The sequence below is a fragment of the Schistocerca cancellata genome, chromosome 11 (assembly GCF_023864275.1).
Source record: "Schistocerca cancellata isolate TAMUIC-IGC-003103 chromosome 11, iqSchCanc2.1, whole genome shotgun sequence".
NCBI lineage: Eukaryota > Metazoa > Arthropoda > Insecta > Orthoptera > Acrididae > Schistocerca > Schistocerca cancellata.
In genome coordinates this window covers 40,105,228-40,131,277 of record NC_064636.1, presented here as the reverse complement: position 1 = coordinate 40,131,277, position 26,050 = coordinate 40,105,228, and the positions used below count along the sequence as shown (strand labels likewise).

General features: G+C 41.3%; 1 protein-coding gene across 1 annotated transcript in view; it reads left to right on the top strand.

Annotated features, from left to right (window-relative positions):
- Positions 1-26,050, top strand: part of LOC126108160 (activated Cdc42 kinase-like) — a 323,364-nt gene that overhangs the window by 82,909 nt on the left and 214,405 nt on the right. Inside the window, exons 3-4 of the mRNA XM_049913403.1 lie at positions 5,472-5,678; positions 22,864-23,013. Coding sequence (XP_049769360.1) covers positions 5,472-5,678; positions 22,864-23,013 — 357 coding nt within the window. The remainder of the gene's footprint in view (positions 1-5,471; positions 5,679-22,863; positions 23,014-26,050) is intronic.

Here is a 26,050-nt window from a genome sequence, read left to right as displayed (position 1 = left end):
ATCCGAGAAGATAAACGTTTCACAATTAGTGGATTGCAGTGGCCTTCTTCCAGAGACTTCAACCAGTTTGCTGCGCTCTTAAAAAATGAGCGGTGCTGAATGCTTTCCCCCTTCACGTTAATGCAAGTCCCTGTGCAGCAGGAGCGGTGCAGGACTCGCCTCAGCTGGTTCGGTGGGAAATGTTTCAACATCTGTCGTACAGTCCAGACTTGGCCCCAAGTGATTATAACTTACTCCTTAAATTGCAAGATTTTTTGAGTAGACAACACTACAGAAGTGATGATAATCTTAAGAAGCCTAACGTGAAATGTTCAACAACTTGGCAGCAACTGGATATCCAGAAGGTATAGCAAAGTTGATAAAATGGTATGACAAGTGGCTAAATTTTAATGGTGACTATGTAGAAAAGTAACTTCAGTATCAATTTGTACATGAAATAGTTTGATTTAATTATAACAAATAAGAATTTATGTAGGAAAATAGTTCTTTGTTTTTTGAATAACTCTCATAGATAATTAAATAATAAGTAATTAGGCAGTGATCACTAGGGATATAAATGTTGGCTTACTAAATGTTTGAATTTTACAGAAGATTTGACTGATGGCCCTATGTAGTATAATACTATCCATGACGGAACAGATGAAATTGGAAATAATTATCTGTCATAAATGCTGTGTCCAGGAGGTGCAGAGATAAATGCAGCTGCATACTAAGCCGGATGTCTTTGGTTCGGGTTTGGGCTCCAGTGCAGCACCCATTTTCACTCGTCGCCGGTGATTCTGCATAAAGTCCTGATGCAGCTGTTACCATTAGTTCTCCTCCTTTCCTTTCCCTCTCCCCACCCCCCCCCCCCCCTCCAACTTCAATTACAGATAATGAGATATAATCGTTCTAGCAGAGTGAGCAGAGCAGTCACAGTCAATCATTAACATAAAGCAAATGAGTTGTTTAGTGCAATCAGATTCAACTCTACTGCATAAATTCCTAATGCTTCGTAAATTCAGTGGAATGTTTTTGTAATAATTAGACCACCATACCGAAGTTCGGTCACTGTTGACTATTCTTATCTGCACAGTTTAAAAGTCTCAAAAATCACGAATCGACTAACTTCCGAATTAGTATAAATAGGAATGTGAAGTGTGATCAGACAGAAAGTAACAGGAATTTCTTTAATTTCACAGGCTATCCGATTTTCATTTTTTTTTCTTCTTCTTCTTCTTCTTCTTGGTACACATTTTCCTGATGTATTTTTACATTTTCAGCTGTTTTGAATATTTAGTTTTCAAAATGTTGACTGTGACTTTTGGCAGAGCTACTATGAGTAAACAAGAGTTTATGAAGTGGTATAGACGTTTCGGCGAGGGTCGAGAAGACGCTGAAGACGGCAACCGCCCCGGATGCCATAGCACATTGATTACTAAGGAGAATGTGGAAGAAGTGAAGAAAAGGGTTTTGGAAAATTGCCAAATCACCATCAAAGAACTTGCTGATTGTGTCAGCTTATCTTTTGGCTCATGTCAAGCAATTTTTTTCAGATTTTTTGGGCATGAGACATGTAGCAATGAGGTCTGTTCTGAAATTATTGAATTTCACTCAAAACCAGCACTGTGTAGAAATCACTCAGGAATTACTGAATAAAGTCTACAAAGATCCAGAACTTTTATAGAATGTTCTAAGAGGTGACAAAATGTGGATATACAGGTGTGATGTCAAAACAGAGGCCCAATTGTCACATAGGAATTTCCTTAAAGAATCAAGACCAAAAAAATCGACAAGTTTGATCACATGTGGAGGTTCTTCTCACTGTTTTCTTCAATTATAATGAGATAATGCATAAAGAGCTCTTACTTTATGGTTGTACGGTCAATAAGGAATAGTACTTGCAAGTTACCATCTATGTGAAGTGGTCAAAAAAAAAAAAAAAAAAAAAAAAAAAAAAAAAAAAAAAAAAAAAAAAAACAGCTAGAATTGTGGCAAAACTTCTCGTGAAAATTGCATCACAATAATGCTCCCACTGACAACTCAATGCTTGTTCATGATTTTTTTGGCAGAAAAAATGTACCGTTATGTTGCCTCATCACAATATTCACCAGACAGATAACTGTGAAAGGACATCATTTTGCCACCACTATTAAGAAAAACACAGATTCGCTGAAGGAGATTAATACCATAACGAAAAATAAGATCCAGAAGTGCTGACACTAATGTATTATATTTGAGGGGGATTACTTTGAAGAGGGACAAAATTGATACTGATGAATAAAGATTCTTTCAGAAAAAAAGTTCCCATTACTTTTTAATCACACCTAGTATTCTTTTCCATTTTTGTAGTCAACCTCCTTATTTCTTACCTAGTCAGTCCACTGAAAAATTAGCATCTTTCTGCAACACCAGGTCTCATATGCTTTGATTCTCTTCTTTTTCCTGTTTTCCAATAATCTGTCTTCTACTTTCACATGATAATGTGCTTCAACCCTATATTGTTATGGCTGCAGTCTGTATTCTTCAGTACAGTCCAAAGCCTTTGTAAACTGTCATTTGTATCTGTGTTCATACAGAAACGTTCTGTGGTAGTTAATATTTTTGGAACAAAATTATGTATTGATGCAATTTTGTGAAGTAGTGTAGTACATTGTTCACTCAACAGATTTTGGCAAGTGTTTTCCAGCAGTTGACAGTGCAGCAATGAATGAAGTAAGACTGTTGGCCGAGCAATGCAAGGCAGTATTGAAATGATACTTGAAATATGAAAACTTGATGGAGGTACGACGACAATGACGTAACGTGTACGGAACTCGGCCACCAATACATGCAACAATTTGTCATTTTGAGGATAAATTTGTAGCCGACAGTACTGTTGAAGATGTGTGTAAGGAATGGTCTGGCCGACCAGAAACATGAATAAGTCCAGCTTCCAGTGCTGCTGTGTTGCAACATTTTACTAAGTCGCCCCAAAAATCTGCAAAACAGGATGTGCGTGAAAGCAGGTTAAGCCGAATTGTGAAGGTTTCAAAATCGAAAGTGTACATTCCAAGATTGCTGCAGGCTATGGACGAGGACGACACGGATCGAAGAATGAAGTACTGCAAGTGGTTTGAAGTCGCGCATAGTGGTGGTAAACAGTTCGCAGCTGTGGTTATCTGGTCTGATGAGCCACAATCCAAACTGAATGGTACTGTAAACTGACCCAAGTGTGTGTACGAGCTCCTGAAAATCCTCACGTTCACGTTAATCTACCAGTTGTTCATTTGTGGTGTGGTCTGCCACTGTACTGTTTGATCGGCCATTTCTTCTTTGAAGGTACCGTAACTGGTGAGGTGTATCTTCATAAGCTGCAAAACATCTATTTTACCTGCCATCAGAGAGGTGTTTGGAAATGAAATATTTTAGGTGCAACAAGATGGCTCTCCGCCTCACTACCCCAGAGATGTCAGAGCCTGCTTGGATGAAAATCTACCTGGACAGTGGATAGGTTGAAGAGGATCTGTTGATTAACCACGACAGTCTCCAGACCTTACAACTCTTGTCTTCTACCTGTGGGGGGACTTTGAAAAAAGAAGTTTATCAACAGAAGCCAGCTGAACTGAACGAGCTATGAGAAACCGTCAAGGCATCCTGTGCAGCTATCAAAATGGCAACGCTGACAGCTGTAGTTCGGTCAACAGTCCAGTGTCATCGGTGTTGTCTGGTTGCTAATGGGGGTCACTTTGCATACATAAAATAAGTTTCTCCCCCGTGCAAGAACTGTAACAGTATATCATTTTGTTCCAGAAATGCTGACTATCAAAGAAAATCTACATTTTTCTGGACCCCCTATGTATATTATTATGAGGCATGTTTTTTAAGTAAGTACCTTTTTGAAATTAAGAAAAAGATGTGCTAAGATATCTCAATAATTTATCTCAATAATTTTATTTTTACATGAAAGCCTGTACCTTAATCTACTTTTCTACAAAATTTCTGTCAATATTGAGGCACTTGTCATAACGTTGTACCAGTTTTTGAGTATCCTCCTCATAGAAGTCTGCCGCCCGACTTGTTAACCACTGCATCACCACTGTTTTGATTTCGTCATCGTTTCGAAGACACTGACCACCCAGGTGTTTCTTGAAGTGCAGGAACAGACGGTAGTCACTGGGCGCAAGATCGGGGCTGTACGGAGAGTGACCTAGAGTTTCCCATCGAAAACATGTGATGAGATCTTTGGTCTGATTCGCCACATGCGGACGGGCATTGTCTTGCAGCAAAACGATGCCCTTGCTCAACTTGCCGTGTCTTTTGTTCTGAATTGAACGGTGCAGATTGTGCAATGTCTTACAGTAAGCTGCTGCACTGACTGTCTCATTACGAGGCAGAAATTCCACAAGCAATACTCCTTTTCTCTCCCAAAAATCTGTGCACATGATTTTCTGGGCAGAAATTGTTTGCTTAAATTTCACTTTTCTGGGTGAATGTGAATGCCGCCATTCCGTGGACTGTTGGTTTGATTCTGGTGTGACGTAGGCCACCCACGTTTCATCACCCATAACAATTTGGCTTAGAAAACATCACTGTCGTCGTGGTACCGCTCAAGGAAAGTCGGTGCACTGCCTAAACGTTTGGTTTAGTGCACATCTGTCGACATATTCTGTACCCAACGTGCGCACAATTTTCGGTAATTCAAGTGCTCGGTCACAGTGGCATACAAAACACTACGAGAAACATTAGGAAAGTCGCCTGGCAAGGAGGAAATCATAAAGCGTCTGTTTTCTCTCACCTTAATGTCCAATTCGTGCACCAAACTTTCATTAACGACCGAAGGACGCCCACTCCGTTGTTCATCGTGCACATTTGTGTGGCCACCTTTAAATGCTCTCACCCACTTTCTTACCATTCCATCACTCATCATGTTTTCTCCGTAAACTGCATAGATCTCACGATGAATATCGATCGCTTTTAGGCCTTTAGCACTCAGAAATCTTATAACAGCCCGTACTTCACATTCGGCAGGACTCACGATTATCGGAGGCATCTTAAACACTCGGTACACAACGTAAACAGGGAAGAATGAGATTGTAATGGCGTCAGTGCGTAGATTAAGGTACAGGCTTTCATGTAAAAATAAAATTATTGAGATATCTTAGCACATCCTTTTTTATTTAATTTCAAAACGGTTCTTACTTAAAAAACACGACTCATATATGTGGTTTGCAATTCCATATACTAAATAAATAAATAGCGGTTTTTCACAGTCTGTTATAAAATTTGTGAGGTCTCCAACTCGAGACACGTCCTCTGTAACTAGTGACTGACAGTGTAAGACTCGATGTCTTACACAACTCGGTTTTGACAGGTTCGGCTATACACATATTCCTAGCAGGCTCTCAGTCTGTTCGTCATTTCTCATTCCCGTAATGACACAGTATACTTGTGTTTTTAGACGGTAAGATTTTGTGGAGTCCGCCTCACGACGAGGGAACTGCTCTGCGCAGATGATCCTGCCGGGCAGCCGTCGGGGCGACGAGCAGCAGGTGGCGTCGATGGTGGCGATGCTGCCGGACGAGGGGCCCGACAAGCCGGCGGTGCGCGTCCCCAACAAGCACATCATCCCCGCAGAGGCCATCATCGTCAACAAGGAGCTCGGCTCGGGGGAGTTCGGCGTCGTGCAGCAGGGCGTCTGGACCAACGACGGCGAGAGGGTGAGTTGTCGGAGGACAGCGTGGTGGTCACCTCGTCTGGTGACACGGGTGGCAGAACGGCAAGATCTAATATTGTTACAGATTGCCACAGGGCTCTGGTGGAGCTAGGGAGAAGCCATGGGGTGTACCTAGTGTGGGTCCCTGGCCAATCAGGGATCTGTGGCAATGAACAAGCCGATACATTGGCTAGGATGGGGGCAACAACTCCATTTATTGGACCGGAACCTGTCTTGACAATCGCTGCGGCTACAATCAAATTAGAACTGCGGAACTGGCTTAGGAAACAGCTCGTAGGATACTGGACCGAGGTCAGTAAACATGGTAAGGTAATGATGCCGAAGCCGTGTTTTAAAAGAAGCTCTGTAATCCTGGGATTGAACAGGAAAGAGGTCAAACCCGTGACTGGACTGATGACTGGCCATGGTAACTTCAAAAAACACCTACACACAATGGGTATAATGGAAGAGGACCCTAAATGTAGGATCTGTGATGAGGGTGAAGAAACTGCATCACACCTAATCTTTGAATCCATGGCATTGGAGAGTAAAGGGTACAGAAACTTCGGGACAACTAGGCCTGCAGGAATTGTGTCTAACAAAAAACTGGTAGAGGGACTCCTTGCACTATTTATGGGCACTGGTTGGTTTTACTAGATATACAGGGAGCGATACCCCACAATAAATCTAGTTTCGGTGCGGGCAGTGGCGGTTTAGACCTAAGCTATTTTAGCTCTCCTGTTAAAATCAATCAATCAATGGCAGTGAGAATTTGTTTCATCACTCTGCTGTTACTGGCTAATCCATCCAGCTGTGTTATTGGTGATATTTAAGTCAGGTGATTCATCTCAAAATTATGCTGGTTCATCCTGAATGTGGTTCTGGCAGTCCAACTTGGACAAAACACTGAACTTCGAAAAGTTATCCAAAATGTAAACTACGTTGTTAACCACTAGTGCTTCTGTAAGAATAAAATATGGTGGTTGTTTTGTGCACCAAATATGAAATCCAAACATTGTGGTGTTCAAAATCTTTGGTTTACCTGTTAAAAGAGTGGCAGGAACAATAATTTCCTCTAGGGTATGAGGCACATTAATTCACAGGTTTTCGAATGTAATATAATAATTTTCTACACTACTGGCCATTAAAATTGCTACACCAAGAAGAAGTGCAGATGATAAACATGTATTCATTGGACAAATATATTATACTAGAACTGACATGAGATTACATTTTCACGCAATTTGGGTGCATAGATCCTGAGAAATCAGTACCCATAACAACCACCTCTGGCCGTAATAACTGCCTTGATACGCCTGGGCATTGAGTCGAACAGAACTTGGATGGCGCATACAGGTACACCTGCCCATGCAGCTTCAACGTGATACCACAGTTCGTCAAGAGTAGTGACTGGCATAATGTGACAAGCCAGTTGCTCGGCCACCATTGACCAGACGTTTTCAGTTGGTGAGAGATCTGGAGAATGTGCTGGCCAGGGCAGCAGTCGAACATTTTCTGTATCCAGAAAGGCCTGTACAAGACCTGCAACATGCCTTCATGCATTATCCTGCTGAAATGTAGGGATTCGCAGGGATCGAGTGGAGGGTAGAGCCACGGGTCGTAACACATCTGAAATGTAACGTCCACTGTTCAAAGTGCCGTCAGTGCGAACAAGAGGTGACCGAGACGTGTAACTCATGGCACCCCATACCATCACGCCAGGTGATATGCCAGTATGGCGATGACAAATACACGCTTCCAATGTCCGTTCACTGCGATGTCGCCAAACACGGATGCGACCATCATGATGCTGTAAACAGAACCTGGATTCATCCGAAAAAATGACTTTTTGCCATTCGTGCACCCAAGTTCGTCGTCGAGTACACCATCGCAGGCGCTCCTGTCTGTGTTGCAGCATCAAGGGTAACCGCAGCCACAGTCTCTGAGCTGATAGTCCGCGCTGCTGCAAACGTCGTCCAACATGATGGTACGCATTTCTCCTCCTAAGATGAGGCATCGCAACAAAGTTTCACCAGGCAATGCCGGTCAACTGCTGTTTGTGTATGAGAAATCGGTTGGAAACTTTCCTCATGTCAGCATGTTGTAGGTGTCGCCACTGGCGCCAACATTGTGTGAATGCTCTGAAAAGGTAATCATTTGCATATCGCAACATTTTTCTTCCTGTCTGTTAAATTTCGCTTCTGTAACATGTCATCTTCGTGGTGTAGCAATTTTAATGGCCAGTAGTGTATATAGGGCTTCAGCGCAGATGACTGCCTGGTAGTGCTTCATTTTTATGTTTCAGGAGAGACACCTTTTGTCGTAGGTGCTCTCGGTCAGTTTGTATGCCAACCCCAATTCACACGTTGGAGCCAGTAGTGCTGTTTGTTCAGAGAGACTGGGTTCCAGCTCTCCTCTCGGGTATTTAAACCTGTCAGTTTCTTCAATTTCCCCCTGCTCCAGGTGCAGACTGAAAGGAGAATCACTGATGTTTGTGATGTATTTTGTTTTTTCAAGTCATACATTTTGCCCTGCCCTTGAAGTTTCTTTTCATTTTGAAATATTTACAGAAGAGTTCCTCTGAACTTTGCTTATAATTTGGTGTAATTTGAAGTCTGTCAGACAAGATTACATGTCTTCCGGTTTAGCCCTAGTTATTGCAGGATTTTCACGAGAGTAGGTCTGATGATATAGTTGTATCTTTCCCTGGTACTGAAGTCTCTAGGCATGCTTTCTGTGCTGAGGCAGCTTTTGTTACAGCTGGTGCCTGGGCTAAGAGGAAGCGTTCTGGCTGATATATTAAAAAAAAAAAAAACCCTTGTCACCTGATTTTTCAAAAATTATTAGGCAAAAAAAAATAGAATTTTGCACATGTTACAGTCTCGTATCTTCATTCAATAAAGAATTGAATTTTTTTTCACTATCCATCATAATTACTGGACTGTGTGAAATTAAGTAAAACATTGCATGCAATTTCAGTATTTGCAGAGGTAGAAAAGCATTGCGTGAACTTAACGTATGGTTGATTTTAGCTCAGACATTGCCAGGAGTGAAATGTAGACAAGATATCGAAATTTCATGTATAATTCACAGAAGAATGATATTACATTCTCGAGTTATTGGGTGTTATATCTGACGGATGGCTGTATGCGATGTGACAGCTTCTGCCCATGCAGACTTGGCAGCTGCTGTTAAATACGTGTCGTCCAGTTTTTATTATTGGGTGAAAATTTTGATTTTAGCGCATTCTATAGTCTGAGATGTATGAGACAAGCGAAATATCCTCAGACTTCAACAAGAATATAATAATTCCAATCCCAAAGAAAGCAGGTGTTGACAGATGTGAAAGTTACTGAACTATCAGTTTAATAAGTCACAGCTGCAAAATACTAATGCGATTTCTTTACAGACGAATGGAAAAACTGATAGAAGACGACCTCGGGGAAGATAAGTTTGGATTCTGTAGAAATGTTGGAACACGTGAGGCAATACTGACCCTACGACTTATCTTAGAAGAAAGATTAAGGAAAGGCAAACCTACGTTTCTAGCATTTGTAGACTTAGAGAAAGCTTTTGACAATGTTGATTGGAATACTCTCTTTCAAATTCTGAAGAAGGCAGGGATAAAATACAGGGAGCGAAAGGCTAATTGCAATTTGTACAGAAACCAGATGGCAGTTATAAGAGTCAATGGACATGAAAGGGAAGCAGTGGTTGGGAAGGGAGTGAGACAGGGTTGTAGCCTCTCCCCGATGTTATTCAATCTGTATATTGAGCAAGCAATAAAGGAGACAATAGAAAAGGTCGGAGTATGTATTAAAATCCATGGAGAAGAAATAAAAACTTTGAGATTCGCCGATGACATTGTAATTCTGTCAGAGACAACAAAGGACTTGGAAGAGCAGTTGAATGGAATGGACAGTGTTTTGAAAGGAGGATATAAGATGAACGTCAGCAAAAGCAAAACGAGGATAATGGAATGTATTCGAATTAAGTCAGGTGATGCTGAGGGAATTAGATTAGGAAATGAGACACTTAAAGTAGTAAAGGAGTTCTGCTATTTGGGGAGCAAAATAACTGATGATGGTCGAAGTAGAGAGGATATAAAATGTAGACTGGCAATGGCAAGGAAAGCGTTTCTGAAGAAGAGGAATTTCTTAACATAGAGTATAGATTTTAGTGTCAGGAAGTCGTTTCTGAAAGTATTTGTATGGAGCTTAGCCATGTATGGAAGTGAAACGTGGATGATAACTAGTTTGCACAAGAGGAGAATAGAAGCTTTTGAAATGTGGTGCTACAGAAGAATGCTGAAGATTAAATGGCTAGATCACATAAGTAATGAGGAGGTATTGAATAGAATTGGGGAAAAGAGGAGTTTGTGGCACAACTCGACTAGAAGGAGGGACCGGTTGGTAGGACATGTTCTGAGGCATCAAGGGATCACCAGGTTAGTATTGGAGGGCAGCGCGGAGGGTAAAAATCGTAGAGGGAGACCAAGAGATGAATACACTAAGCAGATTCAGAAGGATGTACGTTGCAGTAGGTACTGGGAGATGAAGGAGCTTGCACAGGATAGAGTAGCATGGAGAGCTGCATCAAACCAGTCTCAGGACTGAAGACCACAACAACAACAACAACAACAACAACATAGTCTGATATCTTTGCTTGATAAAGTACTGATTTTTTTATGTACCAGAGTTACTGTGCTGCATTAAATTAAGTAAAACATTACAGGAAATTTTAAAGATTTTGCAGAAGTAGAAACACATTGCGTAAACTTGGTGGATGGTTTATTTTAGCTTGTATATTGCAGTGTAGATAAGATATCAGAATTTTATTTAAAATTATTTAGAGTGGAACAATATCCCATTTCATTCTCAAGTTATTTGCTTTGTGCAATGCAGCCATTCACATCGTTGCAGATTGTAAATTGTGACATTATAACAATCATCATATTGCATAAATGATTCAAGATATTGAAGCGAGGTTTTCTGCGAATAATAGCACGCAATGATAGATACTCGAAACTTTTTTTATTCGCCAAAATATGGAAGTAACTCATCCACAGCTGTGAGAGGTCGGTGGCTCAGGACACGTACAGACATCTGTAGCACTGTAGGAAAACTGTAGTGGCACATGGGGGAACAGCATAGCAAGATAGCAAGATGTGTACGCCTGCCCACAGCGGCGAAAGAATTGAGATTGATGAAGATGATGACTGTGTTCCTCTCGGCCACTTTCACATGGTGTATATGGCTGAATATATGTGCAGTACAGGGATGCCCTATTCTGAATCCAGTAACAGTGTATTAAAGAAATATAGTGGAATGCCCCTAAGGTTCCACATGTGGAGATCAACCTGTCAGACTGAGACTTTTGTGAGAAATATTCTATAATTATGAGATAGAATTGCTCACCAATACTTACCTCTGGGTGAAATGTCAGGACTGCAAACAGATCTTAGTGTAACCTTGTCTTCATTACGCGTGTGCTCCTTTCATCCTGGGGTGCCCTTCCATTTCCACCTTCCCCAACCTATCCCTCTACATATCGGCAGTGCTGACATTTGTCATGAAGATAATTAATGGCCAACAATTATGTTTCATAATTTTGTACAGTGTGTTCAGAAAGTCAGTGTGCACTGGACTAACAAAACAAAGTTGGCAGAACCATTTCTTCATAGTTATGCAATAGTTTTTTAATTTTTTCTACAGTTGTGTAGCATTTAACAGTTTTTTTTAAACATAGGAATTTTACAGCCAACTGGTTGCAAATAACTGTTTGGTACAATTAATCTAAGTTTTGATACCTACTACGGGTGTCTTCATCAGTATGAAAATTTGAAGAATCATAAAATTACATTGCGAAGAAGCAAAAATTGAAATAAAATACGTTCCAGCCTTGTCATGTATGCCCAGCTAGGAATAACATCTGACTGTTCTTATTCCTAGCTTGGCATACATGACAAGGCTGGAAAGTATTTTATTTTAATTTTGACTTGAGCATAGCTGCTCTAAATTCTGACCTTTTTTGCAATGTAATTTTATGATTATTCAAAATTTTGTCTGATGAAGACACCCTTATTAGGCGTAGAAACATAGGTCAGTTGTACCATACAGTGATTTTCAACTGGTTGGCTGTAAAATTCCTATGTTGAAAAAATTGTATAAGGTTGTTGAGAAAGAGCCATGTTCAAAACTGTAACATTTAACAGTTTTGTTCAGTTGATGATTGTTAATGAATGCAATGTATAGAGTTCAGGTGTTCAGTCCGTTTCTAAATAATGGTACCTGGAACCTGAACATGTTTACAAGAAGCTAGTAAATACACAGATTTAATGTAGGAGACATTTCCTGAAAAATTTCTGGAAACATCTGTACCTCATCATAATACAGTTCTTCAACTTGCTGAGAAATTCTGAGACACTGGCTCAGTGTTATAAGCCGAATGAACCGGAAGATCACTTAATCTAAACGAACAAAAGTTGTTGGATATTTGTGACTCTATGCAGCAGAGCCCAACAAAATCGTTCTGTAAAATGACACAAGAAACAGATATCTGTCTTGCAACTGCACATAAAGCAGTTAGGCACACACTGAAATTGTTGCTGTATAAAGTAACAACAGTGCACAAATTGAAGGATGTGGATTGTGAAAAGTGAATTTGTTACTGCAGATGGTTTATATCATTCATAGAGAGGAATACCACTGACAGTCTCAATGTTTGGTTCCTCCTCTCTGACCATGTCGGTACAAAAACCACACGATTACAGTCTGTGGAGAATCCTTGTGCTGTGCTTGAAACTCCATTGCATGATCAAAAATTTGAAGTGTAGTTAGATTGCACATTGTTGGACCTTAACTTTTTGCAGAAACCGTGAGCAGTGAATGTTACTGTTTAATTACTCACAGTTTAAATAAGATGGTAATACTGCACGCACAGCTGACGGCATTACACGTCTTCTGGAGGAGTTTCTTGGGAAACGTGGCTCTGCAAAAGCTTACGGCCACCTCGCTTGCTGGACCTTAATTCCACCAGAGTTTTCCTTGGGGGAGCAGTAAAATTGTCGGTGTATTGCAGTCACCCAAGCACACTTCGTGACGGAAAAACTGAAATACCAGCGTACTTCGGAAGCGTATTACAATCAGATCTGCAGAAAGGGTTTTCCAGTAAAATTAAATTAATGGGTTTTGAATTGTATAACCATCTTTGGACATCATTTCCATTGTATGTTGTAACAGCCAGGGGATGGGGGAGGGGGAAGGTGGATTGCATAATGTCATAATTCCAAATAGTGGCACAGTTCAGGTGCTGCTTGTCTCTGATAATTTTGCTGTGTCGGATCTGTCGCTCACCTTTATATTAATTTTTGGCCGTTTAGGATAACTTTTATGAATTGTTCTGGCGGTCCAATGGTCCAGCTACACTGTCCCACCACCATGTCGAACTTTTTCTTCTTCTGGACTTCAATCCTTTGCAGGGTGATGCTAAAATATAAGGTCATGACGACTACTTTGAGCTGTGAAATAAACTTCCAACTCCTAAGTTTCACTTCTCTGTACAGGGTGTTTATAAATGAATATCAGGGTTTTAACGCTTTACAATATTTATTACATTACACTTACAGTTATAAATGATATGTCAAATGAAAGAGCAACTCAAACAGTTTTACCAAGAACATTATAAATGTTCAATGTGAGCACCATTTGTCACACGGCACACATAAAGTCTATTTACCCGTGTACCCAAGTGCTGGATGGGCCGCAAGAGGCCCAATGACAGGGCTTGCTTTGCATGGCCTCCACATTCACCCGACCTAACGCCATGCGATTTTTTCCTTTGGGGCTTCATCAAGGATTGTGTGTACGTGCCTCCACTGCCTTTTTTTTTTTTAAACTAATTTGTGCCTCCAGAATGAGATTTTCACTCTGCAGCGGAGTGTGCGCTGATATGAAACTTCCTGGCAGATTAAAACTGTGCGCCCGACCGAGACTCGAACTCGGGACCTTTGCCTTACGCGGGCAAGTGCTCTACCAGGTCCCGAGTTCGAGTCTCGGTCGGGCACACAGTTTTAATCTGCCAGGAAGTAATTTGTGCCTGATTTTATTCTGAGAAGCTCAGTAACATGTGTAAATACCAAGTGAAGTGCAGTTGGACAGCAATAAACTCTTTAGCGCACAATCACTGCAACGATAGTAGTTGTGAATCTTTGAGTATGGACTCAAAAAGACAATTGATTTTTATTTTATTTTATTTTATTTTTTTTTTTTTTTTTTAAAAAAAGGAGGACTGTTAATCTGTATCTTGTGGAAAGAGGACGTGTTGTTAGGCCGTCACTCAGAACATATTGTTACATTTAATGAAAATTGATATTTTAGTAATAAAACCAAGTAAAGTATGTGTAAGAGTTTCCAAACATTTATGTATACAAATTTTCTGGAAGTGAAGAATGGAAATATTTTGTTTTAGGAAAAGGAGGTGAACTTCATTGTCATTGCCGTCTATCAATTCACAGAATTGTAAATGTACAAAGTTCAATAAAATACAGGAAAAGAAATGCATTCCTATAGTTTTCATTCAGCACATAACAACCTCTCGTAAATTCTTAATTACAGTAATTGGATTATGATCTTGTACAATAGTATGGTGCTGAACTCCACTGACCAATTTTGGCTTAGCAGGACGTGTAGTTTGAAAGAAGTTTGTGTGCCAAGCAATCTCATCTTCTCACGAAAAACAGATTGCTGTTTGATTGTATTTACTTAAAACAGTGGTCCCTTAGGTATGATAAGCTACGAAAACTTGGGCTCAAAGCTATCCGTAGTACAACCGAGTAACCAACAGAGTTGTACTTTAAATAACTTCCTCCAAATTATAATACGTCACCAACTGGTGCAGAAGCTGATCATTTAAGGAGGCAGCAACCAAAATGCAGGTACCAGTTAAGACTTAAAGTAAAGTCTCAAACAAAATCAATCTCTCTCTTGCCAAACACATACGAGGGGGGACCCAAAAGAAACCGGACTCCGAGGGCACTGCCACTCATAGACGTAGTGCAGGCTACTCACGCTAGATGGTGTTAGTAGAGACCTTCATGAAACAGCTGTGCAGACGGCGTCAGTGTAGAGCTGAACGTGCAAGTGTGGTATTGTGTTTCTCTGACTGTTGGCGCATTACCTCTGCGAAGTCATTATGACAACTTTAAAAGAACAAAGAATGTGTGTGAAATTTTGTTTCCTGCTTAAAAAAAACTGCAACGGAGACACACCAAATACCTCAGGAAGCTTTCCAGGAGGACGCTATGAGCCGCACGCAGATTTTCGAGTGGTTTGGGCGCTTTAAACGTGGTGAGATGTGTGTCGAAGACCGAGCTCGTTCTGGACGCCCTTCAACATCACAAAATGAGGAGATGATTGAAAAGGTCTGCCAAAAGATCGAGGATCGTCGCCAAACGATCGACCAAATTTCAGCAGAGACAGGAATCAGTTGGAGCTCGTGCCAGCGGATTTTGAGTGAGGATTTGAACACGAGACGTGTTGCTGCTAAATTTGTTCTGCGCCTTCTCACACAGGAGCAAAAAAAACCATCCGCATGAATGTGTGTCGGGACTTGAAAACAAAGATTACACGTGACCCAAACTTCTCGAACAAAGTCATTACAGGGGACGAGAGTTTGTGTTACGGGTATTGCCCAGAAACTGAGCAAGCGTCAAGCCAGTGGAGGACTCCCAACTCTCCCAGACCAAAAAAAGCGAGGCAAGTGAGGTCAAATGTGAAGACGGTGACCATTGTCTTCTTTGATGTTCGTGGAATTGTGCATTGGGAATTCATACCCCCTGGCCAGACTGTTAACCGGCACTTTTACTTGGATGTTTTAAGACGTCTGCGAGAGGATGTGAGGAGGAAACGCCCAGAACTTTGGCGATCAGGTGACCGGTTTCTGCATCATGACAACGCTCCAGCACACAAGGCCCTACGAGTGACTCACTATTTGGCATCTCAGAGGTGGTCTGTCGTTCCCCGCATTCCATATTCGCCGGACCTAGCCCCGTGTGACTTTTTCCTGTTTCCACAAATGAAAAAAAAGCTGAAAGGGGAGCGTTATGACGATGTGGAGGCGGTAAAAACAGCTTCGCAAAGGGCACTGGACAATATCAAACTTGAAGAGTTCCAAACATGCTTCCAACAGTGGGAAAAGAGACTTGACAAGTGCATCGCATGTAATGGAGAGTAGTTTGAAGGTGACTGAAGTAATTTTGTAAAAAGGTTCATCAATAAATTTTTTATGACAACAATCCGGTTTCTTTTGGGTCCCTCATTTATAAATATTCATATTATTAAGATAAAAGTCATTTTATACGCTACAAGCAGACCTCGCTGAATTAAGAAACTGGATTGAAGCAGCTGTTGCTACAATGATTGAAGCCACACTTATCAGCGTTTGGGAAGAACTCGGCTATAGACTTGATGTGTGCTGTGTGACAAATGGTGCTCACATTGAACATTTATAAGGTTCTTGGTAAAACTTTTTGAGTTGCTCTTTCATCTGACATATCATTTATAACTGTTAGTTTAATATAACAAATATTATAAAGCATTAAAACCCTGATATTCATTTACAGACACCCTGTATTTTAAATTCTTCATCACTCACAATGGCAGATCCTCTTAATTATCTCTCAAAATAATCTAAACTTCCAATGCAATCTTATGCTTGTGACTCATAGGCCGTACTTCAAATTTCCATCTTTTTACATCAAAAAGTGATTCATCAGGCCATATTTCAAATGTCCATCTTTTTAGATCAAAAAGCGATTCATCTGTTTCAGGTCCCCGTTCACATTGTCGGTGGCCCTCTCGCTCCGTACCGTCTACCACACCGACGACTTGGAATGTCAGAGTGTACCTACATCGTCGCGCAGGGAGTGAGTGCGCACTTCCCCCGACAACTGGCCACTTCTTCAGTTGTTCCTGCTCGAGCACCCTCTGTACAAACACAGACCGGGGCACACAGCATCTGTTCCGTTTTCTATACTGATTAATGTACATCAGCTCCTGTTGTGGAGCAGGGCATTATTAAAACTCTGTTACACTATCCAGCACAGCAACTCTCTGAACATTTTGATGTTTTCAAATAAGGTTTTTCTTGCGTAGATTTACATTTTGCAGTAACATAACTACATTGTCAGCTTTACAAAAGCTTTTAAAACTAATAATTTTTGCTGCATTCAAATACGTAAATTGAAACTGGCCATAAAAATCTTTTGTTACATTTATTCTGCATACAACACATGTTGTTGTTGTTGTTGTGGTCTTCAGTCCTGAGACTGGTTTGATGCAGCTCTCCATGCTACTCTATCCTGTGCAAGTTTCTTCATCTCCCAATAACTACTGCAGCCTACATCCTTCTGAATCTGCTTAGTGTATTCATCTCTTGGTCTCCCTCTACGATTTTTACCCTCCACGCTGCCCTCCAATACTAAACTGGTGATCCCTCAATGTCTCAGAACATGTCCTACCAACGGATCCCTTCTTCTAGTCAAGTTGTGCCATAAGCTACTCTTCTCCCCAATTCTATTCAAGATCTCTTCATTAGTTATGTGATCTACCCATCTAATCTTCAGCATTCTTCTGTAGCACCACATTTCGAAAGCTTCTATTCTCTTCTTGTCCAAACTATTCATTGTCCATGTTTCACTTCCGTACATGGCTACACTCCATACAAATACTTTCAGAAACGACTTCCTGACACTTAAATTTGTACTCGATGTTAACAAATTTCTCTTCTTCAGAAACGCTTTCCTTCCCACTGCCAGTCTACATTTTATATCATCTCTACTTCTACCATCATCAGTTATTTTGCTCCCCAAATAGCAAAACTCCTTTACTACTTTAAGTGTCTCATTTCCTAATCTAATTCCCTCAGCATCACCCGACTTAATTCGACAACATTTCATTATCCTCGTTTTGCTTTTGTCGATGTTCATCTTGTACCCTCCTTTCGAGACACTGTCCATTCCGTTCAACTGCTCTTCCAAGTCCTGTGCTGTCTCTGACAGAATTACAATGTCATCGGGAACCTCAAAGTTTTTATTTCTTCTCCACGGACTTTAATACCTACTCCAAATTTTTCTTTTGTTTCCTTGACTGCTTGCTCAATATACAGATTGGATAACATTGGGGAGAGGCTATACAACACATAGTAGAGTAGTATTAACAGCAGCTACATATTTTTAGAGTTGTGGTGGCGAGGCAGCTCTTTTCAACTCTCCTGTGGTGGGATGCCTTCAGTCTGCCGCACCTCGAGTCACGTCCGTACTCGCTCGAGGTAGTATCTTGGCGAGTCGTTGCCACGGGCTCTTAGCTTATGACGGTGCAATGAAAATGGCCTGCAATTTAACTTTCTAATCCAGAATTTAATTTAAGGCACTCATTCTAGTAGTTGAATTGTGGAGTGGAATTAAGGAGATGACGTGTCACTTTCTTTGCTGTGGTGAGAGGGGGAGAAGTGTCCCCTCTCAGCTCCATTGCTGCTCAGGAGACATCCACTTCAAACATTTGCTGCGTGAACTTGAGATCTATGTATTCATTACACTGAGGTGACAAAAGTCATGGAATAGCAATATACACATATACAGTTGGTGGTAGTACCACTTACACAAGAAATAAAAGAGCGGCGCTTGGGCAGAGCTGTCATTTGTGCTCTCGTGATTCACGTGAAAAGTTGTCTGACGTGATTACGGCTGCACAACAGGAACTAACTCACTTTGAACACTGAATGGTAGCTCTATAATAGCATCCAGTTTTCAAATATATTTCCAGCTCTCCTTCAATATTATTTAGTTTTGGGTCTCTCATACGAGGGTGAGTCAAATGGAAACCTTAAATTTGTAATAACAAATCGAAATTTCGTGCTGTCATCCTGTAAGTTGGTAAGTATGCTACAAACAGCGTGCAGAATGGCCCGTAGGTGACAGCATAGTGCAGATGCACACATACCGTCGCAGTACCAGTATAAAGATGGTCGCCCCACTTGCGACTTGCACCAGGGAAGAATAGCGTTCTGTTATTCGGTTTTTTGCGTAGTGATGGTGTGAAATCTACTGAAGTCCAGCGGCGAATGTAGGTTCAGTACGTTGATGCCCCAAGTCTACAAATGGAGTTGGAAGTTCGCAAATGGTGTGACTTCAGTGGAAGATGCTCCTCGTCCAGGTCGGGTACAACGAATTGTGATTCCACAGAACATTGCAGCAGTTGCAGCCGTAGTGAAGGAAAACCGCCGAGTGACACTGAATGACATTGCAGCATGTTTACAGATTAGTCACGGGTCAGCACACCACATTGTGCACGATGTGCTCCAGTTTCACAAAGTGTCTGCAAGATGGGTGCCATGGCAGCTGACTCCTGAAATGAAAGAACAACGTGTTGATGCTCGTGAAGAGCTTCTTCGGCACTTTGAACGAGAAGGTGACGGCTTCCTTGCAAGAATCGTTACTGGGCACGAAACCTGGGTTCACTTCCACCAACCAGAAACAAAGAGAGCGAGGAAGGAATGGCGCCATTCCTCATCACCGAAACCAAAGAAGTTCCGAACAGAACCGTCAGCAGGGAAGGTTATGCTGACTCTCTTTTAGGACAAAAAAGGCGTCATTTTGGAGCATTATATGCCTAGAGGGACCACTGTCACCACTGCATCGTACACACATCTCCTAAAAAATCATCTGCAGCCTTCAATCAAATCAAAGCGACATGGATTGCTGTCAGCAGGTGTCTTTTTGCAACATGACAATGCAAGGCAGCACACTGCCCGTACAACAGTTGCAACAATCACAGACCTGCATTTTGAGTGTCTTCCTCATCCACCGTACACACCAGACCTCGCCCCGAGTGGTTTCCGTATGTTTGGACCACTCAAAGACGCAGTGGGAGGAGAGAAGTTCCGTTCTGATGAAGAGGTACGCCACGCGGTGCATGAGTGGTTGCGCGGACTACCAAAAGAATTTTTTTCTAAAGGAATGTATGCACTTTGTAAGTGCTGGAGGACTTGCATTGAGCGTGGGGGAGATTATGTTGAAAAGTGATACAGCTTTGTACCACTTCTGCACAATAAATAATATTTAAAAAAATATTTAAGGATTTGATTTGACTCACCATCATACATATGTACATGTGACTAAGTAACACGCAAGTTGCTCTATATCTATTCTCATACTGATGCAGAAAGTTGTGGATTACACTTTTTGAAGATAAGTTTCTCATATATATTGGACTGCAGTTGAAGAAGCGTCTATAAGTTCTCCTTCTCAATAGTAAACACTTTCACTATTACTTTGACTAACTTTTTGACACATCAGTGTTAACTGTCTGACTAGTGGAACTGGTCAAAGGTAGAGACGGCAGATGAGAAATGTCTGATGCCAGAGGCAACTGTCTCGTAACTGGAACCGAGCAATGACTGGCAGAGTGTCGGTGTGTGGCCACTTAAAATAGTAAGCTCAGTGTATTAATATGCAACTGCAGTCTGTTTAGCAGATATATCAAATAGTTCTGGGTTTCAGCATACTCTGTGGTGCTGTGCGTAACTATTGTCAGATAAATGACCCATTTGGTTGTCTTATAGTGGAAACATAAAGTAGTTACTTTCATGTGCACTGTCTAGGAGGCAACTGACCACACTGTATGTGGCACCCTCTGAAATCTGGTGCTGGGTACAGCATTTACTTTGTTCACATCCTAATAACACCTTTCCATTACCGAATTTACACCTCGCATTATGTTAGTTATCTGTGAAAATTGTTTACGTGCAGTCACGTTTATGCAGATACTGGAAAAAGTTTGTGAAACTTCTAAGTAATCCATTCTGTCTGTATTCCACCCTCTTCTTAACTCTAACTTGTTATGTTTTTTCTTTCATCCTCTCATCTCATGTAAGTCAATTCACGATATTTATATTAAATCATTGTTCAATGCTACATGCTTAATAATATTTTAACTCATTTCTTCAGTGTGCTATGCTCACTGAGAGCATTGGCTGCAGTGTCTACTAAACTACCGAGTGCAGTTTCTTCATGCTTTGGAATCACAACATTTATTGTAATAAGCCTACAGTGAGTGTGGACCCAGACAAAAGCACCCCAACAAAGACTACAGGCAACAGAAATGACGTTTCTACTCTCAACGTCTAGGACACAAGAAAACTAATCTCATCCAGAATTAAGGTATAAGACTCAGTTTAGGTGCAAGGAGGGTACGAGAAGAAATTGCAGCTCAGATAGAATGGCTAGATCAAGTTGAAAGAATGGACACTAATAGATATACAAAATTGATCAATAACTGCAGAAGTATAGGAAAATAAAGTAGGTGAAGCCACAGAAAAGATGGAAATATAATCTTTGAGAACTTTGTAAGTGGAACAGTCTTAAGAGGACTGGTCCTTGATGTTAATGACAACAATGGAAAAAAAGAAAAAGTCTTAACTGCAGTTTATGTCTAATGAAGGGATTGTGGGAGATGTAAATGGGTACTCTACAGACCATCCAGTGTGTTGAAGAAGACATAGTGCAGTATTGACTTATAATTCAGTCCTTCCACTATGACACTCACAGTTGTCACTTTGCCTGTGGCATGTTTAAAGAGTCCTTCAAAAACTACACTGGTCTGGAGTTACATAGCACATTTTTGTTTGCGAGTTTACCACATTATTATCTATCATTTCGATTTCCATAAACATTCTGATTGTCGCTTCAGTCTGAATTTTTTGCAATTCTTCAGTGTGTGCTCAACTGTGGATCAGTGTACTATTGCACAATGAGAGCTATCAGTGAAAACATTTAATCAGAATGAAGAAAGTTATGTAGCAAATGTAAGACATTTTCATGTGATTATGGGGCACCATGAGCAGTGTGCTGACCACATGACTCTCCGTATCCACGTCCAGTGATGCGTATCGGCTGAGGACGACACGATGGTCGGTCAGTACCGTTGGGCCTTCTGAAGCCCTGAATGTATCAAGAGTATGGAGGCTTAATTGTAAAGTTCAGTGAAACAGGTTCAACAGTGAACAATAAAGAGTTGTGGGCACCCTTGTTATGGCAGATATGTGCGAAACATTGCAGTCGTTCATAAAATTGTGTCTGTTATGTGGTCCAGCAAAGTTGGGCCTTTGCCAGTACCAAGAATTGGGCATAAGATAGTCTTCAATATGGAAAATTCTTCAGTACGATTTCCACGGAATTCAGTTAACGCAGCAGCTGAAAAAATCTTATTGTGAGAAAAGACAACTTTTGTTGGCTGGTTTATGAGAAAACTAAAGGAAGACAACAGTTTTGTGAGGAACATAATCTTTAGTGAGGAGGTGTGCTTGCATTTAAATGAATCTGTGAATAAACAGAACTGTCTTATCTGTGGGGCAAACATCCTTGCACGGTTCAAGAGAGGGAACTGCATCCACAGCAAGTGACAGTTTGGTGTGGTGTTTATGTCAGTGGCATTATCGGCCTTTTCTAAGATGAGGCAGGACAACCCGTGACAACTAATGAAAACTGATACCCTGTGGTGATAATAGATTTTTTGCGGATTTCAGTTGATCAGATGTTAGAGACTCGTGGTTACAACTGGATGACACAACCTGCCACATTTCCCCTGATACAACTGAGTCGATGTGCGAGTGATTTCCAGATAGCCTCATCTCGCTACCAAGGTCACGGGACTCGAATATGTGTATTTTTTGTTTTCGGTATCTCAAATAGTTGTCATATGCCGATAAACCCTGAACGTCTGCGAGTTAGAAGTAAGTGGACGTGCTGTTGGCAAAATGTAAGTGGAGTCTTTAGTCAGGCAATCATAGCAGATTTCAGTGACAAGAATTCTTGCATGCCAGCACAGTAGAAGAGGTCGTATGCTAGACATCAGTTTCCACACCTGAAATGGGAAGGTGTGATGAACATGTTAATTAATGTGTTGTGATAAAACTAGGTTCATAATTTCATATTTGGAAACTAGCATACTTTTGAAGGAGTCTATACATCTGTATTCTGCTAGCCACTGTATGAAGTGTGCCAGAGGGTGCTAGTGTCCCTATACTTTTCACTGCCAGTCACAATTGGAAGTTTTGGCATGACATGGTGATAGGTACTGATGTTTGACATAAAAAGGAAGTCATAAAATTGGTTACTATTTTTTTGTTTGCAGATCCAGGTTGCCATCAAGTGCCTTAGCCGTGAGAGGATGCAGAACAACCCGATTGAGTTCCTGAAGGAAGCCGGCATCATGCATTCCATAGACCACGAGCACATCGTTCGTCTCTACGGGGTGGTCCTCGACACGGGAGCTCTGATGCTGGTGAGTGACGAATGGCTGGTGGCTGCTTACTGAACCAGTCAAAAGTGTTTGAGGATTATTGTACTCTAGGTCCTGGTTTTAAATTTGGGACAGTAAGGAAGCAGGCTTCCTAGTTACACTTGTGCTTTTTGGTTTTCTAGAAGAGTTAACTGTTCCAATGTTGTGCACAATATTTTGATTGTCGACCTAATTGTCTTACTGAGGAACTCTGAGCAGGTGTCTCTTTTGCACTTGTTGCACATTTTCCCAACAAATAAAGCACACGAATAAAATGCGCTCCAATATCGAGTGGACGCAGTTCTTCAGGGAGACTGAATCATAAAATTATATTAATACATTTTTAATCTTAAAATGTTACTTATCTTTCCATGCTTTATAAATGAATTCCACTGAAATTCTACGTATATCCTTGTACATTTATTGTGTGAAGATTTAAAAGTGCACTGCCAGTGTAGCTACCTGAGTATAACTTTAACAAAAGTAACAGCATCTCATTTTATCGATACATCCTTTTTTAATATACTATCGTCCATGCTGATTCTCATTGTTGCTTGCTCCTAGGGCCTCCTTCAGCATCTGAAGGCCTACTTACCATGATGTGAAATCAGCTGCTGACAAACTCTTGAATGCCACTACTGCCCGAGTAGTACTGCAAATAAATAATGCTGACAAATACGTGTACTGTGCAAAAATGTGCGGATGTATGTGCTATTTGAAAAATCCACTTTTGTATAACGTTGATAGATTACTCAAACAATGGAAAATCCAGGATCGAACGTTTCCATTCCAGCAGTACACAGCTGTCATTCCACCCCCACACACAGTCTTGTTATTTCTCTCATGTTCCACTATTTCACCTCCCACCCCCGCCCCTTTCCCGTGCCCTCAGTCTAACCTGCAGCACTTCGCTGTCTGCCACCCCCACCATACTATCTCTCCGCCTCTCCGTTTCAGCCCCCCCCCCCCCCCCTTACCCCGACCCAGTCACCTCTCCTATCATGCACTGGTGCTGCTGCTCGCAATGTGGTTTCTCTGTTTGCCTGAGACTACAGTTGTGTGTGTGTGTGTGGGGGGGGGGGGGGGGGGGGGGGGGTTATCCTGCTCCCCTTCCAACAGCCGTGTACCGCAAGTCTCTAGAGGAATGGAAGGTTCCAAATGATTGGAAAAGAGCACAGGTAGTCCCAGTCTTCAAGAAGGGTTGTCGAGCAGATCCGCAAAACTATAGACCTATATCTCTGACATCGATCTGTTGTAGAATTTTAGAACATGTTTTTTGCTTGCGTATCATGTCATTTTTGGAAACCCAGAATCTACTCTGTAGGAATAACATGGATTCCGGAAACAGTGATCGCGTGAGACCCAACTCGCTTTATTTGTTCACGAGACCCAGAAAATATTAGATACAAGCTCCCAGGTAGATGCTATTTTCCTCGACTTCTGGAAGGCGTTCGATACAGTTCCGCACTGTCGCCTGATAAACAAAGTAAGAGCCTACGGAATATCAGACCAGCTGTGTGGCTGGATTGAAGAGTTTTTAGCAATCAGAACACAGCATATTGTTATCAATGGAGAGGCATCTACAGACGTTAAGGTAACCTCTAGCGTGCCACAGGGAAGTGTTATGGGACCATTGCTTGTCACAATATATATAAATGACCTAGTAGATAGTGTCGGAAGTTCTGTGCGGCTTTTCGCGGATGGTGCTGTAGTATACAGAGAAGTTGCAGCATTAGAAAATTGTAGCGAAATGCAGGAAGATCTGCAGCGGATAGGCACTTGGTGCAGGGAGTGGCAACTGACCCTTAACACAGACAAATATAATGTATTGCGAATACATAGAAAGAAGGATCCTTTATTGTACGATTATATGATAGCGGAACAAACACTGGTAGCAGTTACTTCTGTAAAATATGTGGGAGTATGCGTACGTATTTGAAGTGGAATGATCATATAAAATTAATTGTTGGTAAGGCAGGTACCAGGTTGAGATTCATTGGGAGAGTCCTTAGAAAATGTAGTCCATCAACAAAGGAGGTGGCTTACAAAACACTCGTTCGACCTATACTTGAGTATTGCTCATCAGTGTGGGATCCGTACCAGGTCGGGTTGACGGAGGAGATAGAGAAGATCCAAAGAAGAGCGGCGCGTTTCGTCACAGGGTTATTCGGTAAGCGTGATAGTGTTACGGAGATGTTTAACAAACTCAAGTGGCAGACTCTGCAAGAGAGGCGCTCTGCATTGCGGTGTAGCTTGCTGTCCAGGTTTCGAGAGGGTGCGTTTCTGGATGAGGTATCGAATATATTGCTTCCCCCTACTTATACCTCCCGAGATCACGAATGTAAAATTAGAGAGATTCGAGCACGCACGGAGGCTTTCCGGCAGTCGTTCTTCCCACGAACCATATGCGACTGGAACAGGAAAGGGAGGTAATGACAGTGGCACGTAAAGTGCCCTCCGCCACACACCGTTAGGTCGCTTGCGAAGTATAAATGTAGATGTAGATGTAGTTGTAGACCTTAACGGCTGAAAGCTATAATTGTGAGAGTCTTCCTGTTGTGCCTATCTGCGAATCAGCATCTCCGCTATATGGTGATTATTAATAGATTGCTCATTTATGTGTGATGATGAGGGTACAGAAGGCTTTGCAACTCTGACAAACGTGCGAGAGAAATATACTGAATTTGAGTACGAAAAAATTTCTGTACCCCAAAAAGTTTAATAGAAGGAATTTAGTCAGTTTAGTTGAAAGTACTGGTTGCAAAATACTGACATAAATTATCAACAAAATGATAAAACAGCTGATAGGTGCTGTTCTGGGCAAAATCAGTTTGGGTTCTGGAGAAATGTAGGAAGACGTGAAGCAACACTAACCTTACAGTCTGTCTTCGAAGAAAGGTTAAAGAAAGGCAAAGAGGTGTTCATAGTATTTGTACATTTAGAGAAAGCTTTTGACCATGTTGAATGGAATACATTGTTTGAAACTGTGAAGATCTACATCTGCATCTACATGGTTATTCTGCAATTCACGCTTAAGTGC